General features: G+C 35.7%; 4 protein-coding genes across 5 annotated transcripts; 1 reads left to right on the top strand and 3 right to left on the bottom strand.

The window, feature by feature from the left end:
- Window positions 1–97: 97 nt before the first annotated feature.
- On the bottom strand, window positions 98–2,444 carry LOC107021142 (protein EMBRYO DEFECTIVE 514-like). Its single transcript, XM_015221745.2, has 2 exons — window positions 1,923–2,444; window positions 98–647 (listed from the first exon to the last, which is right to left on the bottom strand). The coding sequence occupies exons 1-2, from the start codon at window positions 2,307–2,309 to the stop codon at window positions 351–353; spliced, it is 684 nt and encodes a 227-aa protein (XP_015077231.1). The 5' UTR covers window positions 2,310–2,444; the 3' UTR covers window positions 98–350.
- A 2,233-nt stretch (window positions 2,445–4,677) lies between these two features.
- Window positions 4,678–9,577, top strand: LOC107023642. 2 transcript variants are annotated; one of them, XM_015224397.2, is made up of 8 exons: window positions 4,678–4,825; window positions 5,748–6,040; window positions 6,440–6,511; window positions 6,975–7,042; window positions 7,399–7,552; window positions 8,425–8,508; window positions 8,620–8,709; window positions 8,995–9,577. In XM_015224397.2, exons 2-8 carry the CDS (start codon window positions 5,768–5,770, stop codon window positions 9,178–9,180), a joined length of 927 nt encoding a protein of 308 aa, XP_015079883.1. In that variant the 5' UTR covers window positions 4,678–4,825; window positions 5,748–5,767; the 3' UTR covers window positions 9,181–9,577. The 2 variants fall into 2 exon arrangements, with proteins under 2 accessions (XP_015079883.1, XP_015079884.1); XM_015224398.2 differs by having other exon boundaries at window positions 8,998–9,577.
- A 227-nt stretch (window positions 9,578–9,804) lies between these two features.
- Window positions 9,805–10,609, bottom strand: LOC107023643 (gibberellin-regulated protein 6-like). The gene is made up of 3 exons (XM_015224399.2): window positions 10,439–10,609; window positions 10,312–10,342; window positions 9,805–10,162 (listed from the first exon to the last, which is right to left on the bottom strand). The coding sequence occupies exons 1-3, from the start codon at window positions 10,535–10,537 to the stop codon at window positions 9,981–9,983; spliced, it is 312 nt and encodes a 103-aa protein (XP_015079885.1). The 5' UTR covers window positions 10,538–10,609; the 3' UTR covers window positions 9,805–9,980.
- A 6,509-nt stretch (window positions 10,610–17,118) lies between these two features.
- On the bottom strand, window positions 17,119–24,379 carry LOC107022458. The gene is made up of 5 exons (XM_027917960.1): window positions 23,735–24,379; window positions 23,570–23,655; window positions 18,855–19,155; window positions 17,274–17,855; window positions 17,119–17,202 (listed from the first exon to the last, which is right to left on the bottom strand). Exons 1-5 carry the CDS (start codon window positions 24,377–24,379, stop codon window positions 17,119–17,121), a joined length of 1,698 nt encoding a protein of 565 aa, XP_027773761.1.
- Window positions 24,380–24,534: the final 155 nt, after the last annotated feature.

Here is a 24,534-nt window from a genome sequence, read left to right on the forward strand (position 1 = left end):
AAACATAAACGGCATACCATTGGAACACAATTGGGAGTTTGGCGAGGTCTAATGCACTTGGGAGGGAGCCTACAATTCACCAGAGCAATATGTTTAGTGAACACCTCCTACAGTATATGCTAAAATTGAATAATACGTTCTTCATATGATAATTTCGTCTGATGTATTCATACATTACATAATATTTAACGCATATTACGGTAACATCATAACTAGTAGATGCCATCCTTGTAGTCATAACGCATATTATGTCATAAACTGCAGGATTGAAAGGGGTATTGAACAAAATGTGGACTAAGCAGCAGCATGTGACGGCTTACATAAACAATTGGCAGAACATGCAGCTGCCTTCAGTATCTTGGCTTCCCACCTCTTCCACGGCCACGCCCACCTCCTTTTCCACCACGTGCCAAGTCTCTGTTTGCCTCGTGTTTTACTTGCATGTTCTCTGGGAGAGGACTAATGTGATCAATACATTTCCTGAAGCTAAAATCATCCACAAAGTCATCCTCCCTAATGATAAAGAAGCAACGACTTTTATATTGAGGATGAAACCGGATTTGGAATGCACGGACTCCTGTACCAATCTTTCTATCTGGCTCTAAATGACCCTTCTTTAGCAAGTCAAGCAAAACAATGTACTCATACTGCAATACAGCAAGAAAAGGAATCAGAAAGCACAGATAAAATTTCATGTGATAGAGACATGAATATCTAACCAACCAAAGCGCATTTGAACACAACTTCTTTCTACAAGCAATGGGCTAGGGCCTGTTCGGATGGGCTTATAAAAAGAAACTTATAAGTCAAAAAATTAAAGCCATATGTAGAGGATACCCTACTTATGGCTTTTGGTTTTTGACTTTTGGCTAATTATACTACACCTTTTTTGGGCTAAAAGTGAGTGCTTAGAAACAATTCTTAACCTTTCCAAACACCTTAAAAGTGCTTAAAAAGCCAAAAAAAAAAAACACCTAAAATAAGCTAATCCAAGCGGGCACTTGATCAAGGAGGTCACACAACAAATGTACAATCCAATTCTCGCACATAATACAACCCATTGTTTTCTAAATGCATTTTACTTCCAATTAACCAAGGATGGAAAGAAATGGAAGGCGTGGTCCATGTGGTTGTACTTGTTGAACTGCAATTATCCAGTTCTGGACCATTTATTCAGCAAGAAGTTAGGTATTCTCTAACTTCGCCTTATGAATTTTGATACTATTTGCTAAAACCAAATAAATATATGGGCCAAAATAGTAGAGGTTGCAATCTCACAATTACTATCATATCTTACCAGAGACTGGTTGCTTGGCTTGAGTCAATATTCATCGTCGTGTACACGCAGAGAATAGAAATCTGCCATCCCATCCATCCAAAATGCCGGATGGTCTGGACAGGAAACAACTTTTGGCAGGCTGGAGATAACTTATGGCTCTCAAATAAACTTAGCCCAATCGTAATACAAAGCCACACAAAGGAACAAAACAGCATAGTGCACTGGCTCACTGATATAAACATATAATACAGCTTAATGCTTTAAAGCTACACACTTTCAGACTATTCCAGGTACGGCATCCGAAATTGCTCGGGAAAAATCCCACATTAGCACCCTACCCATGAAAAACTAAAACCAGAGACCTTAACCACTACAAAGATCAAATATTGGTTTATGGAATGATGCAGAATCAATCCTCTACAAATAAATTTTTATCAATATGCTACACTCGAACAACTAAGCCTTAATACCAAATTAAGGGGGTCAGTGTTAGCTATATGAATCATCTATATCCATTTCGCTCCTATGTTAGCACAATAGCACAATGACATTCAGAGCATTTCACATCAAGGTTAGTTATCCATTTCGCTATACTTACAACTGCTTTACTGCAATATTGAAGAAAATACATGAAACAGCTTACCTTGTTGAGGTTGAGGTTGGGAGACCAAGAATGGAGAAGCTTATAAAAGTAATTGAACATCTCCACAGACGATCCGAAGTTCTTAGGGCCCACGCTAATCGGACCTGACACGTCTTTCTTTTCTTCATCCACCGTTTTGCTTCCATCTAAATTCTCGAATCGTTCTTCTTCCACAGACTTATCGACCTTCAGCTTCTTTGTGGCGTCTTCATTCTCCACCTCGTTTTCCTCCTCCCTTGGACGCTTCGACCCGCCGTTCTCTTCCGTATCATCGGCGGCTTGAGCTTCGACATCCATGTCCTGAGCCGAAGTGTCCTCTTTCTCGGCCTCTACCACGGCTTCAACGGCGGGCACCGCGGCGGCGACCTCAGGTTCAGTTTCTGCCATGGCTATGCTGCGTAAGTTCAGGGAGCAAGTAAAGCGGTTAGAATTGGGGTAAAAGGAACGCTAGGGTTTTGATGTAAGTTTAAACCCTCACTGAGAGTGGCAACTGACAAAGGTTCGTGACCCGATTAAACTGATCAACTCCGAATTGGAACTTTAACCCGTTTTTCAAAGAAACCCGGATCCGATTTTGTTTTCGGATATTTTTCAGCGATATACGAGAATTACTCTCAATTATTAAACCAAAACAGAGAATATAAATTAATTTTTCAAAAAAGAGATATATAATTAATTTGATAAATCAAAACTCTAGTGTAAGAATCACACGTGAGACTCACAAATCTTAATTTCACAAGCAGTCATAATATCACAAAAATCGATTTTTAAGTTAAAAGAAAAGAATATTATATTGATACTGGTCAATATACTTTATGAAAAATATAGTAAATTAATTATAATGATTACAATAATCTTTTTCACTAAAGAAGAAAAAGAAAACAAGAAAGCTCATTTTACCTAAAAATGAAAGAAGGTATTATTAACATGACACTCTTATAAATAAAAGACATAATACATAAATGTAATTTTTAATTGGATTTTATTTTATATTCATATTCATCAACGTCGAATGTGTACAAGTAACTACTTAAATTTGTATAAAATTAAATAAATAGATTCATGAATTCTATTTGACATAATATACATATAGAATGCTAAAATGTACGTAAATTTCTATTTATTTAATTTTATATAAAATTAATGTTTTATTTATTCACATCGAAAATTAAAAAACATAAACGTAAAATAAAATAAAACTTAAAGAACATATTCATTATGCCTAAATAAAATATACAACATCTTGAAAGAGATACAACCAGAAAAGTGATGCATGTAAATAATAATAATAATACCACTGATGCTCAAATGCAAACAAAACCTATGATGACTCATATAAGTTCAAGAAGACACATCATTGAGTCTATGATATTGTCACTATACTTTTTCTTCTATTTGCCCCCCTTCCTTCCGTCTTCTCTTTTAAACTTTTGTTCATTAAATAATGTTGTTTTGCACACTCATAATACGAAACCTTTAAAGTATTAAGTTATTCAACCTTAGGTTTTATGGAAATTTGGTTTAAATGCTTTTTCGTCTCGTAAACTCATAATAATGTGACATTGAAGACACTATAGATGTGTAATTAATAATTTACATTAATTCTTTTTAGATAGCGTTCAGGTCAAAAAAAAAAGAGAGAAATACAAAAGTAAATTGATATAGAAGATTAATGAGAAGTGTACCACCTACAAGTGTGGTGTATTGGAGGAGATTAATGCTCCTCCCTTGGCTTAGTTAGAGATTTAGGATGTCAATTTTCGGATTAGTCGAACTTTAGTACGGATACGGAAGGAAGAAAAAATCAGAAGAGAAGAAGAGAACCACTCTTTCTAGAGAGCATGCTACTCAACCACTCCGTTTTTCCTTTTTACTTTTTACCAATTCATCAACTCTTTAAAAGCCGAACACACGTACCAAATTTTTCCACCTTTTTCTTCCTCTAATTAGTACTATTATTAGACAACCATTGGACCTTTTTCTTATATCAATTATGTGCAAGAGTGGGTGGGGTACAAAAGGGAGCTAAGAAACATGAAATTTTACGTGGTACATTTTATTCCCTTCTTTGTGCTTGCTCATTTTTAGCCAAAGCAACTAGAAGAGATTAATGTCTTTGTTTATGACCATTGACTTTTATGACCATTGACTTTTTATGGTATAAATATTAATAATTGATTTTATAATTCTAACTTGCGATTTATAAGTCAAATAAAAATGAGGAACTTTTATAACGCGCGAAACTCTCCTATAATGTGAAAAAGAATACTTCTTAGTTTATGACTTCTATGATTAAAAGACTAACACTAATAAAATATGTAATGTTATAATAATTTTATTAATTAGATATATATACCAATATTGAGAATACATTTTTCTAGATTTGAAACTTATTACAACATTGACTTTGTCCATTATGCCCATATGAAAAACGTCATTTTCTTTTGGCTTGGGCCGAACGTTACCAAGAGTGTCCAAGGCCAAGGGTAAAAGAAAAGATTTTGTGATTTTTTAAATTTATTTAATTGTGGTGTTTGAATCAATTTTTATCATTTTTGAATAGTATAACGTAATATCTATCATTTTTTAAAATGAATATCATAACTTCATTCATGGAAATTTATATAAATTTAAAATAATCACTAATATATTTTAAAATTTTAAATCTGAAACCTCAAGATTTAATCAAATCTTGACTCGGCGTATATAATGGAGTAGAAAAGACTTCTACAATAAACTAGAAGATTATAAATATATATACCAATTTTATCATTAATTACTAAGCAAACCCCACAAGGGAAAGTGTTGCTGCGACTTTTCTTGTCTGAAAAAGAGTAGTATATATTCATTAGCTTCTAAGCTGGTTCTTCACAAAGCTAACCCATCAAGAATTGCATATTCAGGTATCTTTTCATCTGTTGTTTATCCTAATTTTGCTGTTCTTTGTTTGGGTTTATGATTTTACAATTAGCTGAGTTGATTTAGTCCAGTTACCTCAAATTCAAACCATTAATCTACATTTTAATCTAAGTTCCTAGTTCAAGATTGGAACTTTTTGCTTTGGGTGGAAGATTTCTATAAATGGGTGAGCTAATTAATCGATGGATTCTGACTTGTTGTGTAATTTTTGCGATTTATTGAAACTGAAGGTAAACGATGTTTTTTCATCCTTTTTATGCACAAAGCTTGAAGCTTTTTACCGTGAAATGTATGGTCTTGATTTTGTCAAGATTGTTGACTGTTAAAAAAAAAAAGAGGAAATGGGACTGCAAGGAACTCAGAAGGTTGTTTCATTTGCTTCAGAGTTTGGGTTGAATTTTCGAACTTATGTTATAGGTCAATGGGTTAATTTGATGTTAGGTTTCAAATTCAAATCTTCTGTTTAAGAATGCTGTTCTTTAGTTGTGAAAAAAATGTATGCTTCCGAATTCAAACTAGGAGATTCAGTTTCCTTGAATGTTTAATGTAGCATTCTGGACTTCTGATTCTAAACGAGAACAGCATAAACCTTGTTAATAGGAAATTAAAGGGAAGTGGATCTTGTGCTTTTCAAATCCCTTTCTCTTGACATGTGATGGCCATTTTAGTAAGTAGCAAGATTCGTTTTTTAAGATGGCAACATAGGTTGCTAACTTTGGGCAAATCTATACAGAGGTAAAACAAAACTATACAACACTAAAGTATACCAAATTCACTAAAACCAATATCTCTAGTAGTCTGTTAAAATGTGATGGTTGGAGAATGTTCTTTCGCTTAGTGAGTGTCCGAATTTTCCCTCTTATATTTTTGTAATATGAGATGGCTGACGTTGTTTGAGTATCTAAGGATAAGTTGGTGAACTGCTAATGGAAGAACATTTGGTTTTGCGTGTTGACCATCTTATCACACCCGAATCATTGCACTCTCTGCCACGGCCCGAGCATACAGAATTCTCTGGGGGCACATCTGTCACTCAGACAGTTGGTACATCCTCAGGTATTGATGCTCAAGAGAACGAATATCAAAGAGCCGGAGATGAAGAAGAGCCATTACTTCAGACTGTGGAATGTCGGATTTGTCAGGAAGAAGATAGCTTGAAAAATTTGGAGATTCCTTGTGGTTGCAGTGGCAGCTTGAAGGTATCTTTGTGAAGTTGTTGAATTTTAGTTCTCTTCTTGTTCAATAAGTTGCTTATGCTTTTATAATTATGCCAATCACGTTTTTTACAGCTAAAGCCTAAAATTTGCTAATCCTTGATACATTTTCTCTCAAGAACTTAAGATTTGAATGATTCAACATTTTACAGAAGCTTGATATTTGAGTTTTCTATCCTTTTCAACGAAGTTGATAAATTCTAGTCTACTTCACTGTCACAATATCCAACAATTATTTTGTGTACTTCACTGTCACAAAATTGAGCTTATTTATCTCTGTGTTGCAATGTCCAACAATTACTTTTTGTACCTATGTATGAGCTTTTATTGGTATGCTGACTATTCTTTTTTATTTGTCATCAACTTCACTGTCACAAAATCCAGTATGCACATAGAAAATGTGTTCAACAATGGTGTGATGAGAAGGGAGATATAACTTGCGAGATTTGCCATCAGGTACTCCTGTGTGTGTTCTATTTACATTGTTTTATTGAGTATGATTAATTAAACTTTTGCTTCTCCCCATACTAAAACCAGTGTAAGACAATTGAGCCATAAAAGAGTGAGGGTAGGTGTCTAGGTGAGATAACATAATTGACTCTGCACCAGACTACCAGCTGAGAGTATAGACAATCATATTTCCTTTATGTGCTTGCTCTGTCCTCCTCAATACTCTTTCCTGATGGTAGGGAGTGTCACTTATCCCTATGCAGCAATTCAGCTGTTTATTTATTTTTTTACTTCAGAAATACAGGACATTGATACAACCAGCAAAAATTTAAGGCCATTGATACTTAAGAATCACAAATTTGGAATGCCAGTGATGCTTGCTGAAAGAGTTTTAGTTCAGCTACACGCGGAAATATTTCTATCTAGCTGGCACTTACCAAGCTTAAAATTTTTTGTGTCTAACGTGCAGCTTTATCAGCCTGGCTATACTGCTCGGCCCGCGCCTCCTCAATCTGAAGATACATCCATTGACATCAGGTATGTTCGGGTAGCTTAGTTTTCGCCAATATACACCGTTGATGCATAATTTGTCCTTGTTACTAAAAAATTGTAACATAATCTGATGGAACCAAACTTTGGAGCCAGTTTTTGTCATTAGTAACTTTGCCTGTGGTAAGTGATTGTTCTGGCTATTTTCCCCTTAACTTCTTTCTTTTCTCTTTTTTAAAGAGTGCTTTGTAGTTTTTTTCAATAAAATCCAGACAGTTTTTCTATGCTTCTGGGGTCATGTGGCACTCGATACTTTAACAGCACATCCTCTTGTAATCTTTATATGCTGAAAGATTTCTCTCTCTTATCTGTAAATGATGAATTCAACCATGTGGCTTATGTAGAGGTTGGACAGTGGGTGGCACTCAGGTCGACTTTCATGATCCTCGACTTCTTGCAATGGCTGCTGCTGAACGCCGTCTTCTAGAGGCTGACTATGACGAATATTCAGATTCAAATGCTAGTGGAGCTGCATTTTTTCGGTCTGCCGCTTTGATTGTAAGCAACTGAATTATTGTGTAGTTGATTCATTTTGTTCTATTGCAGTGCAAACTTCTTTTGTTTAGTAGTGCCTAGGGTGATGTCCGGCATGCATTAGAATTGTTCGTCTAGCTGGTATGTACATGAACGGATTAAAAGTCTCTTGAGAGAGAGGAGGGTGGGAGTGACATTGGTAGTGTGATAAATGAATTTTCACATTAAGCTTTGAGATGGTAGAGTGCAATTTAATTTTATCAAGGTTGCATTTTTGGTCCAATTCCATCTTTAGAGAAAATACAACGGGGATTTTCATCTAATTGGAGGCATATTTCAGTAATGATACTTAAGAGAACATTATTTATATTTAAAAAGATAGATATTAACTCATCAAAACCCTTTGTATAGATGACAAACAAGCTTCTACACTCGTCATTACTTACATCCTCATGCTTGTGAAGGTTGCGGGTTCAAGCACCGACAGGACCATATTTCTGGTTATACTTGGATAAATAAATAAAACAGATTTTCCAGCAAGTCCTTGAAATGGCAATCTGTATTAGTAAATGATATTATGTCATTGCAATGGTCTCTTGGTAGAAATGCATGCATTTCTCCTCTTTCCTCTTATTACCCTGTCTTGTTTCTTATGCTATTTTTCTTCTGGTTGTCCAACGGATCAGAAATGAGATTCAATCTCTTTCCTAAGTATTTAAAGATTTCTGCTGTACACGTGACATGTATCCTACATGTTTATGGATGTTTAACTTGAAGAAGACTAGGGGAGAATCTTTTAGATGTGCCAAAAACAGTAGATCTTGGTGACAAATTTATTTTCTATCTTCTCACTTTGTTTGCTCACCATGTTAAATTAGCACTCTGTTTTCCTTCAGCTATTGGCCCTTCTGTTACTGAGGCATGCTCTGATAGTTGGAGATGCTAATGAGGATGAGGATGATGTTTCCACCTTTTTCACGGTAAGTAATACAGTGATTTTTAAGTCTACTTGTTACTTTCTATGATAAGTTTATGACACATCTACTCTAGATAGTGTTTGGGACTAATGATGTAGTTGATTCTTGACACAGCTTTTCCTGCTCCGTGCTGCCGGTTTTCTTTTACCTTGTTACATTATAGCTTGGGCTATCGGTATATTGCAGCGTCGCAGGCAAAGACAGGTTTGTCAACTTTTTCTCTTCTTTTTATAACTTCCAGAACTGTATTAGCATTTGTCTTCATTCTTGCACATCTTAGTGATGCTTTCTGCTCATGCCCAATGTGTGACTCTTATGGTACAAATCAGATTATTAAGTGAGTTGTGTAAATCATAAACTTATCAATTCACTTATTTTCATTGCCTATTAAGTGAGTTGACTGTGTTAATTATAAACTTCATTTAATATGTCAGTTTGTAAATGTCGAATATATGCTTATGTTTTTTTTCTCATTTCACATCTATAAAGCAGGAGGCAGCAGCAATAGCAGCAGCCGAAGTTGCTTTCCTTGCGCAGGCAGGGCAGCATAGGGGTTTGCATGTCACAATTGCACCTGGACCTGCACCGGCAGCAGAACCTTCGACAACACCAGCAACTCCTCAGGTGTCAATGCCACCGGAACAGGCAGCAACTACTCATCTACAACCAGTATAAACAGCTCTCTGTTTGGATAAGTTAATTGTACAGATGGTAAGCTACATAATGGGAAAAGATTTTTTCTCGTTTTGTTTTTATCAGTTACCTACTGTATCTTTGCATTGGGAGACGCAAAAGCTTTAAATTTCATATTTTGTCATGTTTGTACTGTTGTACATATCAAAACATTGCAGCCACTAGGTGGCGTGGAAATCTTAGCCTCCAGAGTTGGTTACGACTTTATCAAGTCGTTGCTTCAATTGTGTAGACACCATATCTTCACATCACATTAGTCGATTACTGTCATTAATCTCATTTATTCTTAGTTTTGCCATGCCTTTTGCTTCCATTTTTTTGCTGTAATGTTTGCACTACTGTATTCCTCCAGAAGAGATAACAACTTTGTGTTCTGTCACTATGATTTTAGCAGCGGGAACAACTGCCCGCTAATAGTTAAGTCTTTTTGCAACCTATTTTCATGTTGTGTTATACTATATGTTCTCCATAGCAGTGTTTGCTATTGCTACCAAAACATATCTGGACAAACGATGTAGTTATCGAGAGTTTGACAACATATGACAAAAGTGCAGTGAGGAGAGAATCTGAACATATAACAAAGATTAATGAGGAAAGATGGAAATCTGTTTGGTCCAAAGGAAAAGTAAACTTTCTAGCAAGGGTGGGAGTGATATTTTTGTTCCATTTTAAACTGGAAATATGGTCATATTACATATATAACCACTTGGGTTAGATAAAAGTGCAATAGGAGAAAAAACAAGAAGATTAGGTTGACATATTAGATGAAAATAGAAAGTAAATTAAGGGCATTTAGGTCCTCCTTCCTTGGTCTTCCAGTTATTGTAACAAGGACAAACAGCCTTGTTTCCATAGGTACCAGGTGGAACACACAAACACTTGTTGCAACATTTTTGGCAGAAGAACATGCATGGCTTGTGGTACTGTGTCTTGCTACACCTCCTCGTACATTGTGGTAGGCATTCTGGTAAAATACAAAAAAACAATCAACAGTTAAAACCTCTCATAAACAATACTGATAGTTTCAAGATTTAAAGTTTATAAATTAACAATCCAATATTTATAGCTATGTAGTACATTTCTCTGTCGCTTATAAATTTAAGAAATACTTACGCGAGGGCTTCAAGCTCCCTGGTCCATACTTCTGAAATCACAAATAATTTGTCGATATGTTAGACAGATTAATGCAAATGGTTACAGAAAGTATGATAATTCAATAATTGAAAAAAAGTAAACTTACAGCATGGTGGTGGTGTTTGCCATTTGCAGCCATAACAGTGTTAGCAAGCATGGAAATGACAAGAAGGGCCAAAAGGAGAATTGAAACAATCTTGGCCATGCTTGATTTTCTTGGTGAAAATGAGAGTATAGAAGTAAATGTTGTGGTTGATGCAAAGTATAGTGTAAGGTTTGGAGTATAAATAGGGCCAAAAAGGCAACAATTGGTTAGTGGTAATAAATCCAGGATTTAGAGTTTCCCTATTGGCCGTTGAGAGCATTAAATGTAGAAGCATAAATATTGGGTGTTAGGGTTGTGCAAAGGGATATAAAAAGAAAAAATTGTAACTGCATAGTAGTTGAAGCGAATGGTAGTTGAAGAATGATTGCAGAGCCTCAAATAAATGCAAAAGAGATGAGGGATTTGATTAACACAATTGGACATTAATATATTTACCTATAAAAAGTGGCCAGTAAATAAATTAGACATCTCGAGACGAATGTTATATCAAATGGCTAACAAGTATAGGATTATGATTGCGGATCCTACTTTCATAATAACGAACTAGCAAAACCGATCTTATAGTATTAATGTGGATAAGCCATTATCTAATATTCTCAGATAATGAGAGGCAGTTGCATGTGAAAATTAAAAGGGAAACAAGTGGAGTTACAGTAAATGAGTGAAACCCACACCTCATCCACATGAGGCAAAGAGACAGTGAAACTGAAACCTCTTTTAAATCTTAGCATACCGACCTAAACAATACAGACATTAATGCTTTACCTGTAGTAGTACGGCACAAAATAAGAAATACCTCTGCCACTTCATGTGCTCTCATTAATTTCCTTTGACTAGCTACTATTTCCTTCCGTTTGTGTCAAATTAATAGTGGACAAATATGAATAGACGAAAGAAGTAAATTTGTAGAATTGTATATGGCAGTAGAATTGCGACTGCTTGGGGGTTTTCCATTAGCACAACGAATATATATAATTACATAATTACAATGGGCTTAAGCCCAGTAAACGTAAACCTAAACCTATTCTAACACTCCTCCTCAAGTTGGAGCATGAACATCGTGAATGCCCAGCTTGGATAAGAGAAATGAAAAGTTAGGATGAGACAGAGGTTTAGTAAACAGATCAGCTCGCTGGAGTTTTGTGGGAACGTAGTGAGTCGAGAGTTCGCGACGTCGTACACATTCCCGTACGATATGACAATCAATGTCGACATGCTTCATCCGCTCATGAAATACTGGATTAGCTGCGATATACAGGGCAGATTGGTTATCACAATATAACCTCGGAACTGAGGTAGTCGCGACTCCAAGACATCCGAGGATGTGTTGAATCCACCGAATCTCGTAGCAAGTGTCAGCCATGGCCCGGTACTCAGCTTCGGCGGAAGAACGAGATACTGTAGGCTGTTTCTTGGTCTTCCAAGAAATAGGAGATCTCCCCAACATAACAAAATACCCGCTGACAGACTTTCTGGAGAGTGGACATGTAGCCCAATCTGAGTCACAATAAGCCCTAATCTGTAAGTTACTGTCTGCTCTGAGAAGAATGCCCTGACCTGGATGACCTTTGATGTAGCGTAGCACTCGCATAGCAGCATTGAGATGGTCAACTCTGGGCTCGTGCATAAATTGGGACAGGAGATGTACCGAATAAGCCAAGTCCGGACGCGTAATTGTCAAATAGATGAGACGACCAACCAACCGGCGATATTTGCTGGGATCGCGAATTGGTGCGCTGGTCGACGTGGCCAGGCCATGACCTGGAGACAAAGGAGTCGAGGCTGGTTTGCAGTCAGTGAGTCCGGCCTCCTGCAGAATTTCTAGTGCGTATTTGCGTTGGCACAGCACTAAACCAGTTGACGAACGGGCACATTCGATTCCCAAGAAATATTTTAAAGGCCCCAAATCCTTCAGCTGAAAGCAGTTGTGCAAATATTTTTTGAATGAAGCACATAGATTGAGGTTGTTACCTGTGACTAAGATGTCGTCTACGTAAATCAGGATGGCCAGAAAGTCAGCGCCGCGTCGGAAAATGAAGAGAGTATGATCCTTATGAGCTTGTTTGAAACCATAGCGCCTCAATGCAATTGTCAGTTTTGCAAACCAATTTCTGGGTGATTGGCGGAGACCATATAGAGATTTTTTCAGTCGACATACTTTGCCTGGGTGGGCATTCGAGTAACCTGGTGGAAGTCGCATGTAGACCTCTTCAGTAATATCCCCATGTAAAAAGGCGTTATTTACATCAAGTTGGTGAATCTCCCAATTCTTGGCAACGGCAACGGACAACAAAATTCGCACAGTTCCCATTCGGGCAACCGGAGCAAACGTATCCGTATAGTCTGTTCCAAATTCCTGATGATTTCCTAGAACAACCAGTCGTGCCTTGTCCCTTTCTTTAGATCCATCAGCATGGAATTTTGTCTTGTACACCCATTGACATCCTAGAGCTCGTCTACCGGCTGGAAGATCAGTCAACACCCAAGTCTGATTGTTTTCCAAAGCTCGAATTTCTGAGTGCATAGCCTCCCTCCAATTTGCAAATTTTACAGCATCCCGAAATGATCGGGGGACGTCTGTAGCAGAGAGTGCAGCCAAGAAACCACGATACCTGTCGTGCAATTTTTCATAATGAATGTAGTTAGTGATAGGGAACCGTGTACCTGAACGATGGGTGATCGAAGGGCGTGTAACGGGAGGTACGTGAGCGGCAGATTGACACACATATTCAGAAAGGTAACCGGGTGGATGGCGAACGCGACTTGACGTTCGAGCAGGTGGTGGACCTGCGTCTTCGTCGACGGGAGGGGGGGCTGTTGCAGGTTCTGTGGAGGCAGTGGAGTCGGGCTGTTGTGGCATATTGTTGGTCTGCTGATTAATGGTAACAGTGCTTGGGTTGGGCGACATGGTTGAGACAGTGACGAGAGAGTCTGCTGTTCGTTGGGCTGTTGGTGTGGCAGTGACGGGAAAATCTGCTGTTCTTGGGACTGTTGGTGTGTGTTGCGTGGGCTGCTGGTTGGTAGGTGTAGGTGCGAACGGAAATATCGTTTCATCAAACGCGATGTCACGCGTATGAAAGAAGCGATGAGTTTCCAAATCGTATACCCGCCAACCTTTCGTCCCGGAAGGATAACCTAGGAACATACATTTTATACTGCGAGGGGCGAATTTGTTGGGTGGACGCTGGATATTGCGGACAAAACAGAGACACCCGAAAACACGCAAGTGGGAAATATCTGGTGGAGTTGTATTTAGCATTTCGAATGGAGACTTGCCACCGAGGACACGGCTAGGTGTGCGATTAATGAGGTAAACTGCAGTACGGACACATTCCCCCCAAAATTCGACTGGTAGCGACGCTTGGAACATTAAGGAACGTGCCACGTTTAAAATGTGACGGTGTTTGCGCTCGACTCTCCCATTTTGTTGGGGGGTTCCGACACATGATGTTTGGACAAGGACGCCCATGTCGTGGTAGAACTGACGAAGAGGGTTATTCAAGAATTCGGTACCATTGTCAGATCGGATAATTTTTATAGTTTTATGGTATTGAGTTTGGATCAAGATAAAGAATTGTTTTAAGCAAGTTGTGACTTCACTTTTATCGCGTATGAGGTACACCCATATAGCTCTAGAGTAATCATCTACAATAGTCAAAAAATAATGTGACCCAGAAGATAGACAGGTAGAATAAGGACCCCATAAATCACAATGAATTAAATCAAAAATGGAAGCAACTTTATTAGAACTTGTAGGAAATTTTGAGCGAGTTTGCTTGGAATAAAAACAAATCTCACACGACTCCAATTGTTTGATATCTAAGGGGGTTTTATTAAAAGGAGGGGAACATAAAATTGTAGGAGATGGATGACCCAATCGCTTGTGCAACAACTCGACTTGGTCGACTCTAGAAGCGGACACGAAAGCTTGAGACTGGAACACGTATACCCCGTTACGAGCTGTACCCCGACCAATCTCCATTGTCGAAACACGGTCCTGTAACACGCAACAACAATCATCAAAAATCACACGACACTTGTTGGATTTAATCAGGCATCCAACAGAAATCAAGTTGCATTTCAGATTAGGGACGAACAACACATTTTTCAATATTAGATTGACAGAAATTTGTACGCTACCACAGTAATTTGCCACAACACGAGTGCCATCCGGGAGACCAATAGAACACTCAGGAACAGGTATAATATCATAAAGTGAGGAAAAATTACCCGTCATGTGATGTGAGGCACCACTATCAATTAACCAATCGGGTGACAAAGCATGAACCGTACCCGTGTTATTTCCTGATTGTGTAGGAGTATCAAGCATGTGCAGCAGTCGAGTCATTTGCTCAGTCGACAGTCCTGGAAAGTTGCCGCCTTGGCTGCTGCCTGTCGTGACTGCTGGTGAGTTTGGGCTGTCTGCGTGTGCAGCCATGCCACCGCTGCGACCTGAAGGTTGTTCGCGGCCAGACTGTAGACCACGACCTCCTCGACCCCCTCGTCCTCCCCCACGACCCCTTCTTCCTCCATTGGGAAAACCAATCAAAAGAAAACACCTTTCAGTGGAATGACCATTTTTCCCGCAATGAGTGCATTTGTATTTCGGAGGTGGTGTGGGTTGAGTTTCTACGGCGAATGCTAGTCCATCGGTCTGTTCATCACGGTTGCGCACAATCGACTTGTGTCTCTCCTCTTGAGAGACAAGATAGTAAGCTTCATTAAGAACGGGAAGTGGGCGGGTGCCGAAAATCTGGGAACGAGTGGATCCGAATTGTGTATCATCGAGTCCGAGAAGAAACGCATGTGTTTTCTCCTCCTCAAATCGAAGACGCATTTTCGCTGCTGCAGGACATATACACCCACAAGTTGGATCAATCGAACCATACAATTGGTTCCAAATAGTTATAAACTGATTGTAGTACGAGACTACAGATTGACCTTTTTGTCTCAACATTTGTAGATCGGACTTTAATTGCCACGATTTTGGAGCATTCGTGCCTCCGTACCTTGCCGTTATATCAGTCCATAATTCGTGGGCAATTTTGTGAGAGACGATACTTGGCTGAATTGTCTCGTCGGCACTGTTAAAAATCCATGAACATATAATTGAGTTGTTTGCTTTCCAGGCATCAAGTTCCAACTCGTTCGTGGGCTTTGGAAATCCCTTTTCATATAAAAAAACCAATCTTGCTTCTGCCTTCGAGTGCGTTACAAACAGCTCGCTCCCAAACGTCAAAATTATCTCCCTTCAGTAGGTATTTAGTAAGAGAATTACTTGGTCCTTCAGACGGGTGCAAATAGTAGACGGAGCTTGGATCATGAATCGGTCGAATTTTCGCAGTGGAATCGACAGTCATGATTTTCTATGAAGTTGTTGGACTGTACAGATCAGAAGATCTGCGGAAATCAGGCAGATGGGCAGCGACGATATACTGCAGAAACGATGGTCGACAAATGGTCGACAACGGCGATGATCGACAATGACGATGGTCGACAACGACGATGGTCGACTCTCGGCTAGGATTTGATTCCTGGTCGAGGCTCTGATACCATGTAGAATTGTATATGGCAGTAGAATTGCGACTGCTTGGGGGTTTTCCATTAGCACAACGAATATATATAATTACATAATTACAATGGGCTTAAGCCCAGTAAACGTAAACCTAAACCTATTCTAACAAAATTTAAGAGGTGTACGAAATCAAACATGGACGGAAGGAGGAGTACTACTTTTTGAATTAGAATCCAATTCTTCATCTTCAACCTGGATTTTCTACTTACTACCATCTGCATTCACATCTATAGCAGCAATAAGTGCATCTAAACAACAGCACACTACAATCAGAACATTACATAATTGACCACAATGTGATACCAAATGAGACTGTACATTTTAAACCAAAGTGATTGAATAAATAGGTACTCCATAAAACAGGGAAAAAGCAGACAATAATCTCGAAACCAGACAAATTAGTACTCATAAAATTCAGATATAGCAGAATTTGCAAGTCATAAATCAAAGCTGGAGGGAGATGAAACAAAATGAAACCATTAAACAGTAATTACAAAACTGAGTTCAACTATGTTTAATATGACTAGCTATTTCTCCTCTTGCATGCTGCTCACGAAAACACAAGTCAGAACTGCTTTAGACTCAAAAGATGCTTTCAGCGCATGCAAAAGAATAGGAATTATCTAGTCAGTAAGAACATTTAAGTGCTTGCGGGTAGTGTAATATAATTAAATCGAAACTGAAATGTTCAACTCCTCCATTCCAAAATGTACAACTTTCTCGTGCAAGACACCAACATCCTTGACATTAAACGTGTTGAGAAGTGTAATGCTGGAGATGGTGAACGACCAAGTCATTCATCACCATGTACGTCACAAAACCCATGCTTGTAGCTGCCGGTGGAGCAACATGAACCACATTTTAAACACAATGTGGACAATAAGTATTAGGTTTATGGGTATAATGAGAGCAGGAGTAATTAGGATATTTATAATTATTAGGAGCCTTTTGAATGATTGGAAAGTCATTAAGCAATCGAAGACCTAGGTTTCAACAGGATATTTTTGGTTCATCTTAAGATAAAATCAGAAACAACTCCAACAGAGTAACAAAGAAAAGAAAACCAAAAAGCTAAAACATGCAAATTCCATGAAAACATATGTAACTATTTCGACAATTTTATGGCGCTCATGAAAACACTAGTCAGGACTGTCTTCGACTCAAAGGATGCCTTCAACAACTTCAGCGCCTGCAGCAAAGTAAATTGAGTTGCTCTACAAAACCCAAAAAAAAATAAAAGAGTGATAATCAATTGTTTACCTCTTCCATTCCAAAATGAACAACTTCCTCTTGAAGTACACCAACATCCTTGACATTGAACTTGTTGAGAAGAGTAATGCTAGAAATGGTGGACATAGGCTTAATTACCAAGTCATCCATCACCATGTATGTCACAACATCCTTCACAAAACCACTTGTCGATGCCACAGCTCCACTCGCTATCGGTGGAGCAACATACGTCAAAATTCTTGTCATAAGACTATTACAACTTGTACATTTTGCACTAGGGCAATCAGAAACAGTATTATGACTGTAGCTATAATTGGAACATCCATAAATGGTCTTATGTGTCATTGGAACGTCATCAATCGATAGAAAAGGAATGGAAGCGATCCCTATTACAGATGACTTGGGTTTCAAAAGGCTATCCTTAGACTGAATATAGTTGTCGTTCAAATTATCAACACTGTCATAGAGTTTAGGCAAGCATCCATAATTCATCCCTTTTTTCTTAAGAAGCTTAATGACTGTGGCCACCGGCAATGAGAGAATGAGAAACAAGAAATCCACACAACTCTTTTCAGCCTCAGCGAATAGTATTTTTTTAGCCTTAGTGTCAATTTTAGTTATGATTTAATCTCAAATGGTATGAATATGTCTATGAATAGCTAATTATTTTTTCAGATCAAACAACTTATTTATTGAAGTAGTTTACAATGAATTTCTACTCGAAAAAATAATAAACAGATGTAAAAGTCTTTGGCGAAAGTTGCAAAGACATAAAGAAGAAATAAATGCAATTCTAGTCATTGCTGAAATCACAAATATAAGATTCTTTTTCTTTTGTGCTTATATGAATTGCATTCTTCTTCTTTTTTTAAAAAAATATAGAATAGTATTTTTTTTTAATGAAAATAGAAAAAATTGACGAACATTATTCTCATTTTCGAATATCTTTTGATCTTTGTTTTCATAAGATGAAAATTAATTATATGAACCAAAAGATTAATTTAAGAAATTGGGATAAATAATTCTAATTTAAAAATAATCATTCCGTTTTCATATCAAACACTATATTGCTAAACATACTAAGATTGAGGCTTAAACCACATATACATATATAAAAAGGATAGATATACCTGGAAAAAAAGAATCTCTAGGAGAATGAGAATGAACGGAAGATGAGAGCAAGAAAACTTATTGTGTAGCTATATAGAGTTTTGTAATGTAAAGAATATGAAAAGATGGAGAAAATTATATAAACATTGATCAACAATAACTAAAAAAAATATGACATGAAACGTTTTTGGATTGTAATCAAGGAGCTTATGACTATCTATCTTCAATCTTAAGTATTGAATTTAGTGTAAAGCATTAAGTGCGGTTGGAATGAGTTTAACAGCAGAAACTCAAAGGATCATTAATTAAAAAAAAAAACTGTTTTGCTATCATTATTTATTTAATTTTCAAATTTTGTAAATGACATTTTCTAATTTAATAAATAAGTAAAGGACATTTTAGTAATCCAACTTTAAACTCAACATCTTCCCACTTATAATAATATATGATAAACGGTGATAATAAAATATATAATTAGGGTAGTAAAAAAAAGTGATGTACCTCTTCAATTCCAAAAGATACAACTTCTTCCTCTTGTAGAGAAGCAATATCCTTGATTTTAAAGTTTTCTTTAAGAGCGGTGATGCTAGAGACGGCGGACATGGGCTTAACGACCAAATCATCCATCACCATGTATTTCACCATCTCCTTCACAAATCCACATGTAACACCTGGATTAGCATTGTATACATCTACAATCATATAATTCTTACAAACTGGGCAGATACTTTTATAAACTTCTGTGACAAAAGAAGTGCATTTAGAGTTACATCTATAGAATTTTCTCTCTTTCGGAAAGTGACTAAACAATACAAGAGGAACTGAAGAGAATCCAACTGGAGACTCGTGTTCTAAAAATTTATTCTTATTCTTCATATAGGTGTCATCAAGATTCTGTACGCTTTGGTATATGTTAAGCAAACACCCATTCATTCCTTTCTGCTGAAGAAGCTTACTCACTCTACCAACTGGAAGTGAAAGAATGTGAAGTAAGAAATCAACAAAATCCTTTTCAATCTCAGCAAATACTACTTTTTTAGCCTTTGTGTCGATCAGAAGCTTCATGCTCAATTTGGTATTGGAAGTCGACATTTCTATGTTTTTGTTTTATGATAAGTATTTAAAACACTTGCAATTAATCACTCAAGCTGAGGACCTACGCTTAAATAGGGTCTCTTACTTCATCATTAAACTTTTAACATGGTAACTCTAACAGTCAATCCGTTCACGCGCATACACTTGAAGAATGAAGAAAATAAGAACTTTCAACAGAAAGAGATGAGAGATCTACAGAGAAAAAGAGAAAAACTAATATTTCGTGGTAACACCCCGTGAGTAAACTTCCACGGTGGTAAGATATATATATTAATAAATCAGAATATTTTTTATTACAGAAAATAAATAACGAAACCGCGTAAACAGTTATATATATTATTCATGCTCCACAACCTAACAAATACTGCATTGCATTGATAAAACTTTCCCTATTTAACGAAAATTAATCTAAATAGATTCACCTAATTGTTTAAATTAAAAATAATTACTGATATTCCTTTACTCCAATATTAGTTACATTTCTCTTTTATCCATCCAGTAAAAAAATAATTATACCTTTACAATCTAATATTATTGGTGTTTAAATACTCATACCAAATAAACGTAATAATCACTGCTTTAAACTCTTCAAAAATCTGTTTCTACCTTTGATGAGCCACATAAATATTTATGGATTGATTTAAGATAAATACTTCAAAAATCTTCATTATTTTATTAAACATACAAATAGTGGCATATTTAGTTGAATAAAATAAGATACTAGTGGTTGGGGGTAATAAGTAGTACATTAAAAAAAAACTAATAAATTTTCTCGCGATGCAATTACTTATTTTAATTAATTCATTATTAATTTAAAAATTAATTAACTGCTTCAGTTTATTATAATAAAGTGTGTTTTGTTGCACTATTAAAATTCTATTAGGAAGGAGAAAGATGCCTAATTTTAATTATACATAAATTATTTTGAGATAAAACAGATATCTATATTTTTTAGGGATAATGGTATATAATAGCAAATTAATAACGTAAAATAAATGAAGTAGCTACTGTTTGATTTAATTGTGCTCCATAACAAACGTTTGTCCAAGTTTGCCAGTCGCCTCTTTACCAAAACTCTCGCTCACCACTCTCCTATTCTCGCTCGACACTCTCCAATTGCTCGCCTATCTTGCTTTATACAACAGAAGTGTATAAATTCTGTTTCTGTTTTTTATAAAACGAGAAAAAATGTATATACACATGCAAAAACATATATCTTCGTGCTATACACTTAATTATACAATTTACAAACATTTTACTTCGATTCCATTGTATATAAATGCAAATTTTATACAAATATTGCAGCGAAAAAAACCATTGAATTATACAATTGCAGTGAAATACAATCTTCTCTCGCTTTATACAACAGAATTGTATAAATTGTGTTTCTGTTTTTGTATAAAGCGAGAGAAATTTGTATATACACACATGCAAAAACATATATCTTCGTACTATACACTTAATTATACAATTTACAAACATTTTACTTCGATTCCATTGTATATAAATGCAAATTTTATACAAATATTGCAGCGAAAAAGGCCAACGAATTATACAATTGTGAATTATACAATTGCAGTGAAATACAATCTTCTCTCACTTTATACAACAGAAGTATATAAATTGTGTTTCTGTTTTTGTATAAAGCAAGAGAAAAACATATATTTTCTTACTATACACTTATAGTTATACAATTTACAAACATTTTACTTCGATTCAATTGTATGCAAAGCAAATTTTATAAACATAGTATAGCGAAAAAGGCCAACGAATTATACAATTGTGAATTATAAAATTACAGTGAAATACAATTTTCTCTGCTTTATATAACAAAAGTGTATAAATTGTGATAGTATCAGCAGTCGCCATTATGTTAGTATTTTTAAGCTAATTTAAATTTACATAAGTAGAGGTAAATAGTGTGCTTGCTTCAACAATTTAATTAAGTATTCAAACAGTCGCCAACAAAACGGTACACTAACCAAGGAACTCTTCGTTGATCTCAAATGTGTAGAATTCGAAGATTTTCTAACTATTCCTTTTGTTCCGTACCATTTTACGTGAAACTTTTTATATTTTGAGATTTTGATTGAATATTTGCGTATGAAATATTTAATTTTTTTGAAATAAAATTTATCTATTTGTATACTATGTAAAGAGTACTACAAGTCATAATAATTGATAAATTAAAATTTTAAAAAAATTTACGAAAAAATTATAATAAAAATACACTTATTAATTAGAAATACAAAAAGTGTCACATAAAATGCGACAAATAAAGTACTTAACAATAACAAAACAGAAAAATATATAAAATTACTGTATCTGAATAGACACACTGCAACTAATTGATATTGTTTTTACTCCCTTTGTGAACTTAAAAAACTACTTATAATATTTTTTTTATATTAAAATAAACAGATTTTTTTTCATTATTTAGTTAAAAGATAGTTAAATTAAAAGGTAAAAATATTCAAAAAAAATAAAATAACCTAAGTAATATACTATTCTGGCAAAAAGTATTTCACCATTCATAAACATGAGTCCGAAACTCAAACGGTAGAAAATATTAACAAAAATTCCAAAAGGGNACGTACTCTGTTAATTTATGGAGAAGAATTTTAAAAACCTTATAAGAATTATTTTTAGAAGAATTGGGGTGTGTTGTAAATTGTAATTGGATTAAATGATCATCATATTATATTATACGTATCTCATTCAAAATAATCGAAAGGTACCATGAGCATGTTTTTTGGGAAGTGATTTAGGTACTAATTTTTTTGGTCAAAGTCATATGCGGCTATTTTAATTTATCTCGATTATTTATTTAGACACCTTAACTAGATGTATTATCTATTGAACACTTCAACCTTTGCTAACATGAACTATTTGAACATTTTTTTGTCTATGTAGCACATTGTTTGTAACCCACACCTTTTAGGCGCGTGAAGATATTAAATTGGGCCTTTTTAAAATAAAAAAAAAACTATTATTTCTTCTTCATCTTCTTTGCACTCCTTCCTCCATCAAACCACATTTTACCACTATCACCGCCGCTACACACCCCTTTTTCTTTCTCTTATTTTCTCCTGATACTTAACCTTTATTTAGCTCGAGTTTTGTTCTATTTTTGGCCCCATTGTCATCCATATTAGGATTGGTTGCACCACCATTGAATCCACGATTCCACCATTATTACCGTCATTTTCTTTCATGTTTAATTTGTAAAGGCTTTAAGTTTGGAGTTTGTATCTTTGCAGTTAAATTAATAATTTAGTGTTAAATTGATGTCTAGTTGTTTGAATTTATTGGAGGATTTTTCTATCAATTATTTACTTTGCTCAAATTTTTATTGAAGTTTTTAATTTGTTGTAAATGTTTTGTTTTGACTTTAAATTCATGTATATTGGCCTAATGTAGGGATGTTTCTTCATCCAAAATAATTAATCGATCATGAAACATAAAAAAAATTAAAATAATTTCATTTTTTTCGACAATGACAAATGAAACTTAGAAATTTTCCGGAGAGATTTTTTTCCCCATCTTTCTCTACCTAAAAAATGAGATGAAGTAAAAAGTTATAATTAATAAAAAAGCAGATGAAAAGAAAAATTTGTCGGGTTGAACGGAGGGAGAGGGTCGCCATTAATGGAGTTAGAGAGAAATATATGTTTTGGGTTTTAGCTGAAGGCAAGGGAAGTGGATGATTTAAGGTTTTTACTTTATAATATAATGTTTATATAATTTTTTGGATTAAAAATAACACATGTCTTTATTTAATTGATCACATTGACATGTCAGCGCGAGTATAATTCACACATCCTCTGTTTTTAGTTTATTCTCAAATAAATGTTCAAATAATTCAAATTCAGAATGGTAAAAGTGTTTAATATATAATATATCTAATTGAGGTGTCTACATAAATAATCGAAACAAGTTTGAGTGGCCAGCCACGTATGACTTTGGCCAAATTTTTTTTATAAAGACATGTAATATGACTAATAAGCAATGGATAAGGATAAATTCTGAAACCAGAATTATTATAAGCAATACACAACTGAACCTAAAAACAAAAGTACCCATTCCCTCATGTCTAATAGCCTATTCTGTGATAGCTTTACAAAGCTCTTTTTCGCTTTGCACTGGTCATGAAAACACTAGTCAGAACTGTTTTTGATTCAAACGATGCCTTGAGCAACTTCAGCGCCTGCAAGATCATAAGAGTAATCAACTAAAATTCGTCGTACCAAATGAATAAAGAGTATACATACAATTGAATTGAATACCTCTTCCATTCCTAAATTTACAACTTTCTCCTGCAAGGAAGAAACATCCTTGATATTAAAGTAACTGTTTAGAGCGGTGATGCTAGATACAACGGAGATAGGCTTTACGACCAAATCATCCATCACCATGTATTTCACTGCCTCCTTTACAAAACCAGTGCCTGTAGTACCCACAGGTTCCTTCACTTCTTGTGGAACAAGATACGTCAACTTTCTTGACATAGGATACCAACAATTTGGACATTTAGAATTAGGGTCATCAGTAACATAATAAATACTATAACTGATGGAACCACATGCGTAACGAGAACATCCATAAGATATCTTTTGTGCAGGAACGTCATTAAGTGCTAGAAAAGGAACAGAAAATATCCCAACTGGAGATTTTGGTTTTAAAAGGATGTTCTTGTCTTGGTTAGACTGAATATATGTTTCGTTTAGATTCTCTACGCTATCGTAGAGGTTACGCAAGCACCCATAATTCAATCCTTTCGTCTTGAGAAGCCTGATAACAGTGCTCACCGGCAATGAAAGAATGTGAAACAGAAAATCAACGCAATCCTTTTCAGCCTCTGCAAAGAGGACTTTTTTAGCTTTGGGGTCAATCAAAAGCTTCAAACTCAATTTGGAATGAGAAGTCGTCATTTTGATTGGTTCAGCTTAAAAAGTTTTTAAACAAAATATTGTTTGTATTCTGGAGAGTGAACGATGCATAAATAGTTGAATTTTCTTCATCATCATATTCTTGACACAGTAGTCTAACAGTCATCATGAAATATTTCCCCAAGACAAAACGCTAC

The sequence above is a fragment of the Solanum pennellii genome, chromosome 6 (assembly GCF_001406875.1).
Source record: "Solanum pennellii chromosome 6, SPENNV200".
Lineage (NCBI taxonomy): Eukaryota > Viridiplantae > Streptophyta > Magnoliopsida > Solanales > Solanaceae > Solanum > Solanum pennellii.

Excerpts from the sequence above, each read along its gene's own strand:
- LOC107021142 (XM_015221745.2), bottom strand. The coding sequence starts at position 2,309 with ATGGCAGAAACTGAACCTGAGGTCGCCGCCGCGGTGCCCGCCGTTGAA. Across the intron at positions 648-1,922 it reads CCAACCTCAACCTCAACAAG|TATGAGTACATTGTTTTGCT; the intron begins GTAAGCTGTTTC and ends GCTGTATTGCAG.
- LOC107023642 (XM_015224397.2), top strand. The coding sequence starts at position 5,768 with ATGGAAGAACATTTGGTTTTGCGTGTTGACCATCTTATCACACCCGAA. Across the intron at positions 6,512-6,974 it reads CTTGCGAGATTTGCCATCAG|CTTTATCAGCCTGGCTATAC; the intron begins GTACTCCTGTGT and ends TCTAACGTGCAG. Across the intron at positions 7,043-7,398 it reads GATACATCCATTGACATCAG|AGGTTGGACAGTGGGTGGCA; the intron begins GTATGTTCGGGT and ends TGGCTTATGTAG.
- LOC107023643 (XM_015224399.2), bottom strand. The coding sequence starts at position 10,537 with ATGGCCAAGATTGTTTCAATTCTCCTTTTGGCCCTTCTTGTCATTTCC. Across the intron at positions 10,343-10,438 it reads GCAAACACCACCACCATGCT|AAGTATGGACCAGGGAGCTT; the intron begins GTAAGTTTACTT and ends TTGTGATTTCAG. Across the intron at positions 10,163-10,311 it reads AGGGAGCTTGAAGCCCTCGC|AATGCCTACCACAATGTACG; the intron begins GTAAGTATTTCT and ends GTATTTTACCAG.
- LOC107022458 (XM_027917960.1), bottom strand. The coding sequence starts at position 24,379 with ATGACGACTTCTCATTCCAAATTGAGTTTGAAGCTTTTGATTGACCCC. Across the intron at positions 23,656-23,734 it reads TAAATTTAGGAATGGAAGAG|GCGCTGAAGTTGCTCAAGGC; the intron begins GTATTCAATTCA and ends ATGATCTTGCAG. Across the intron at positions 17,856-18,854 it reads TATCTTTTGGAATTGAAGAG|ATTGACACTAAGGCTAAAAA; the intron begins GTACATCACTTT and ends ATCATAACTAAA.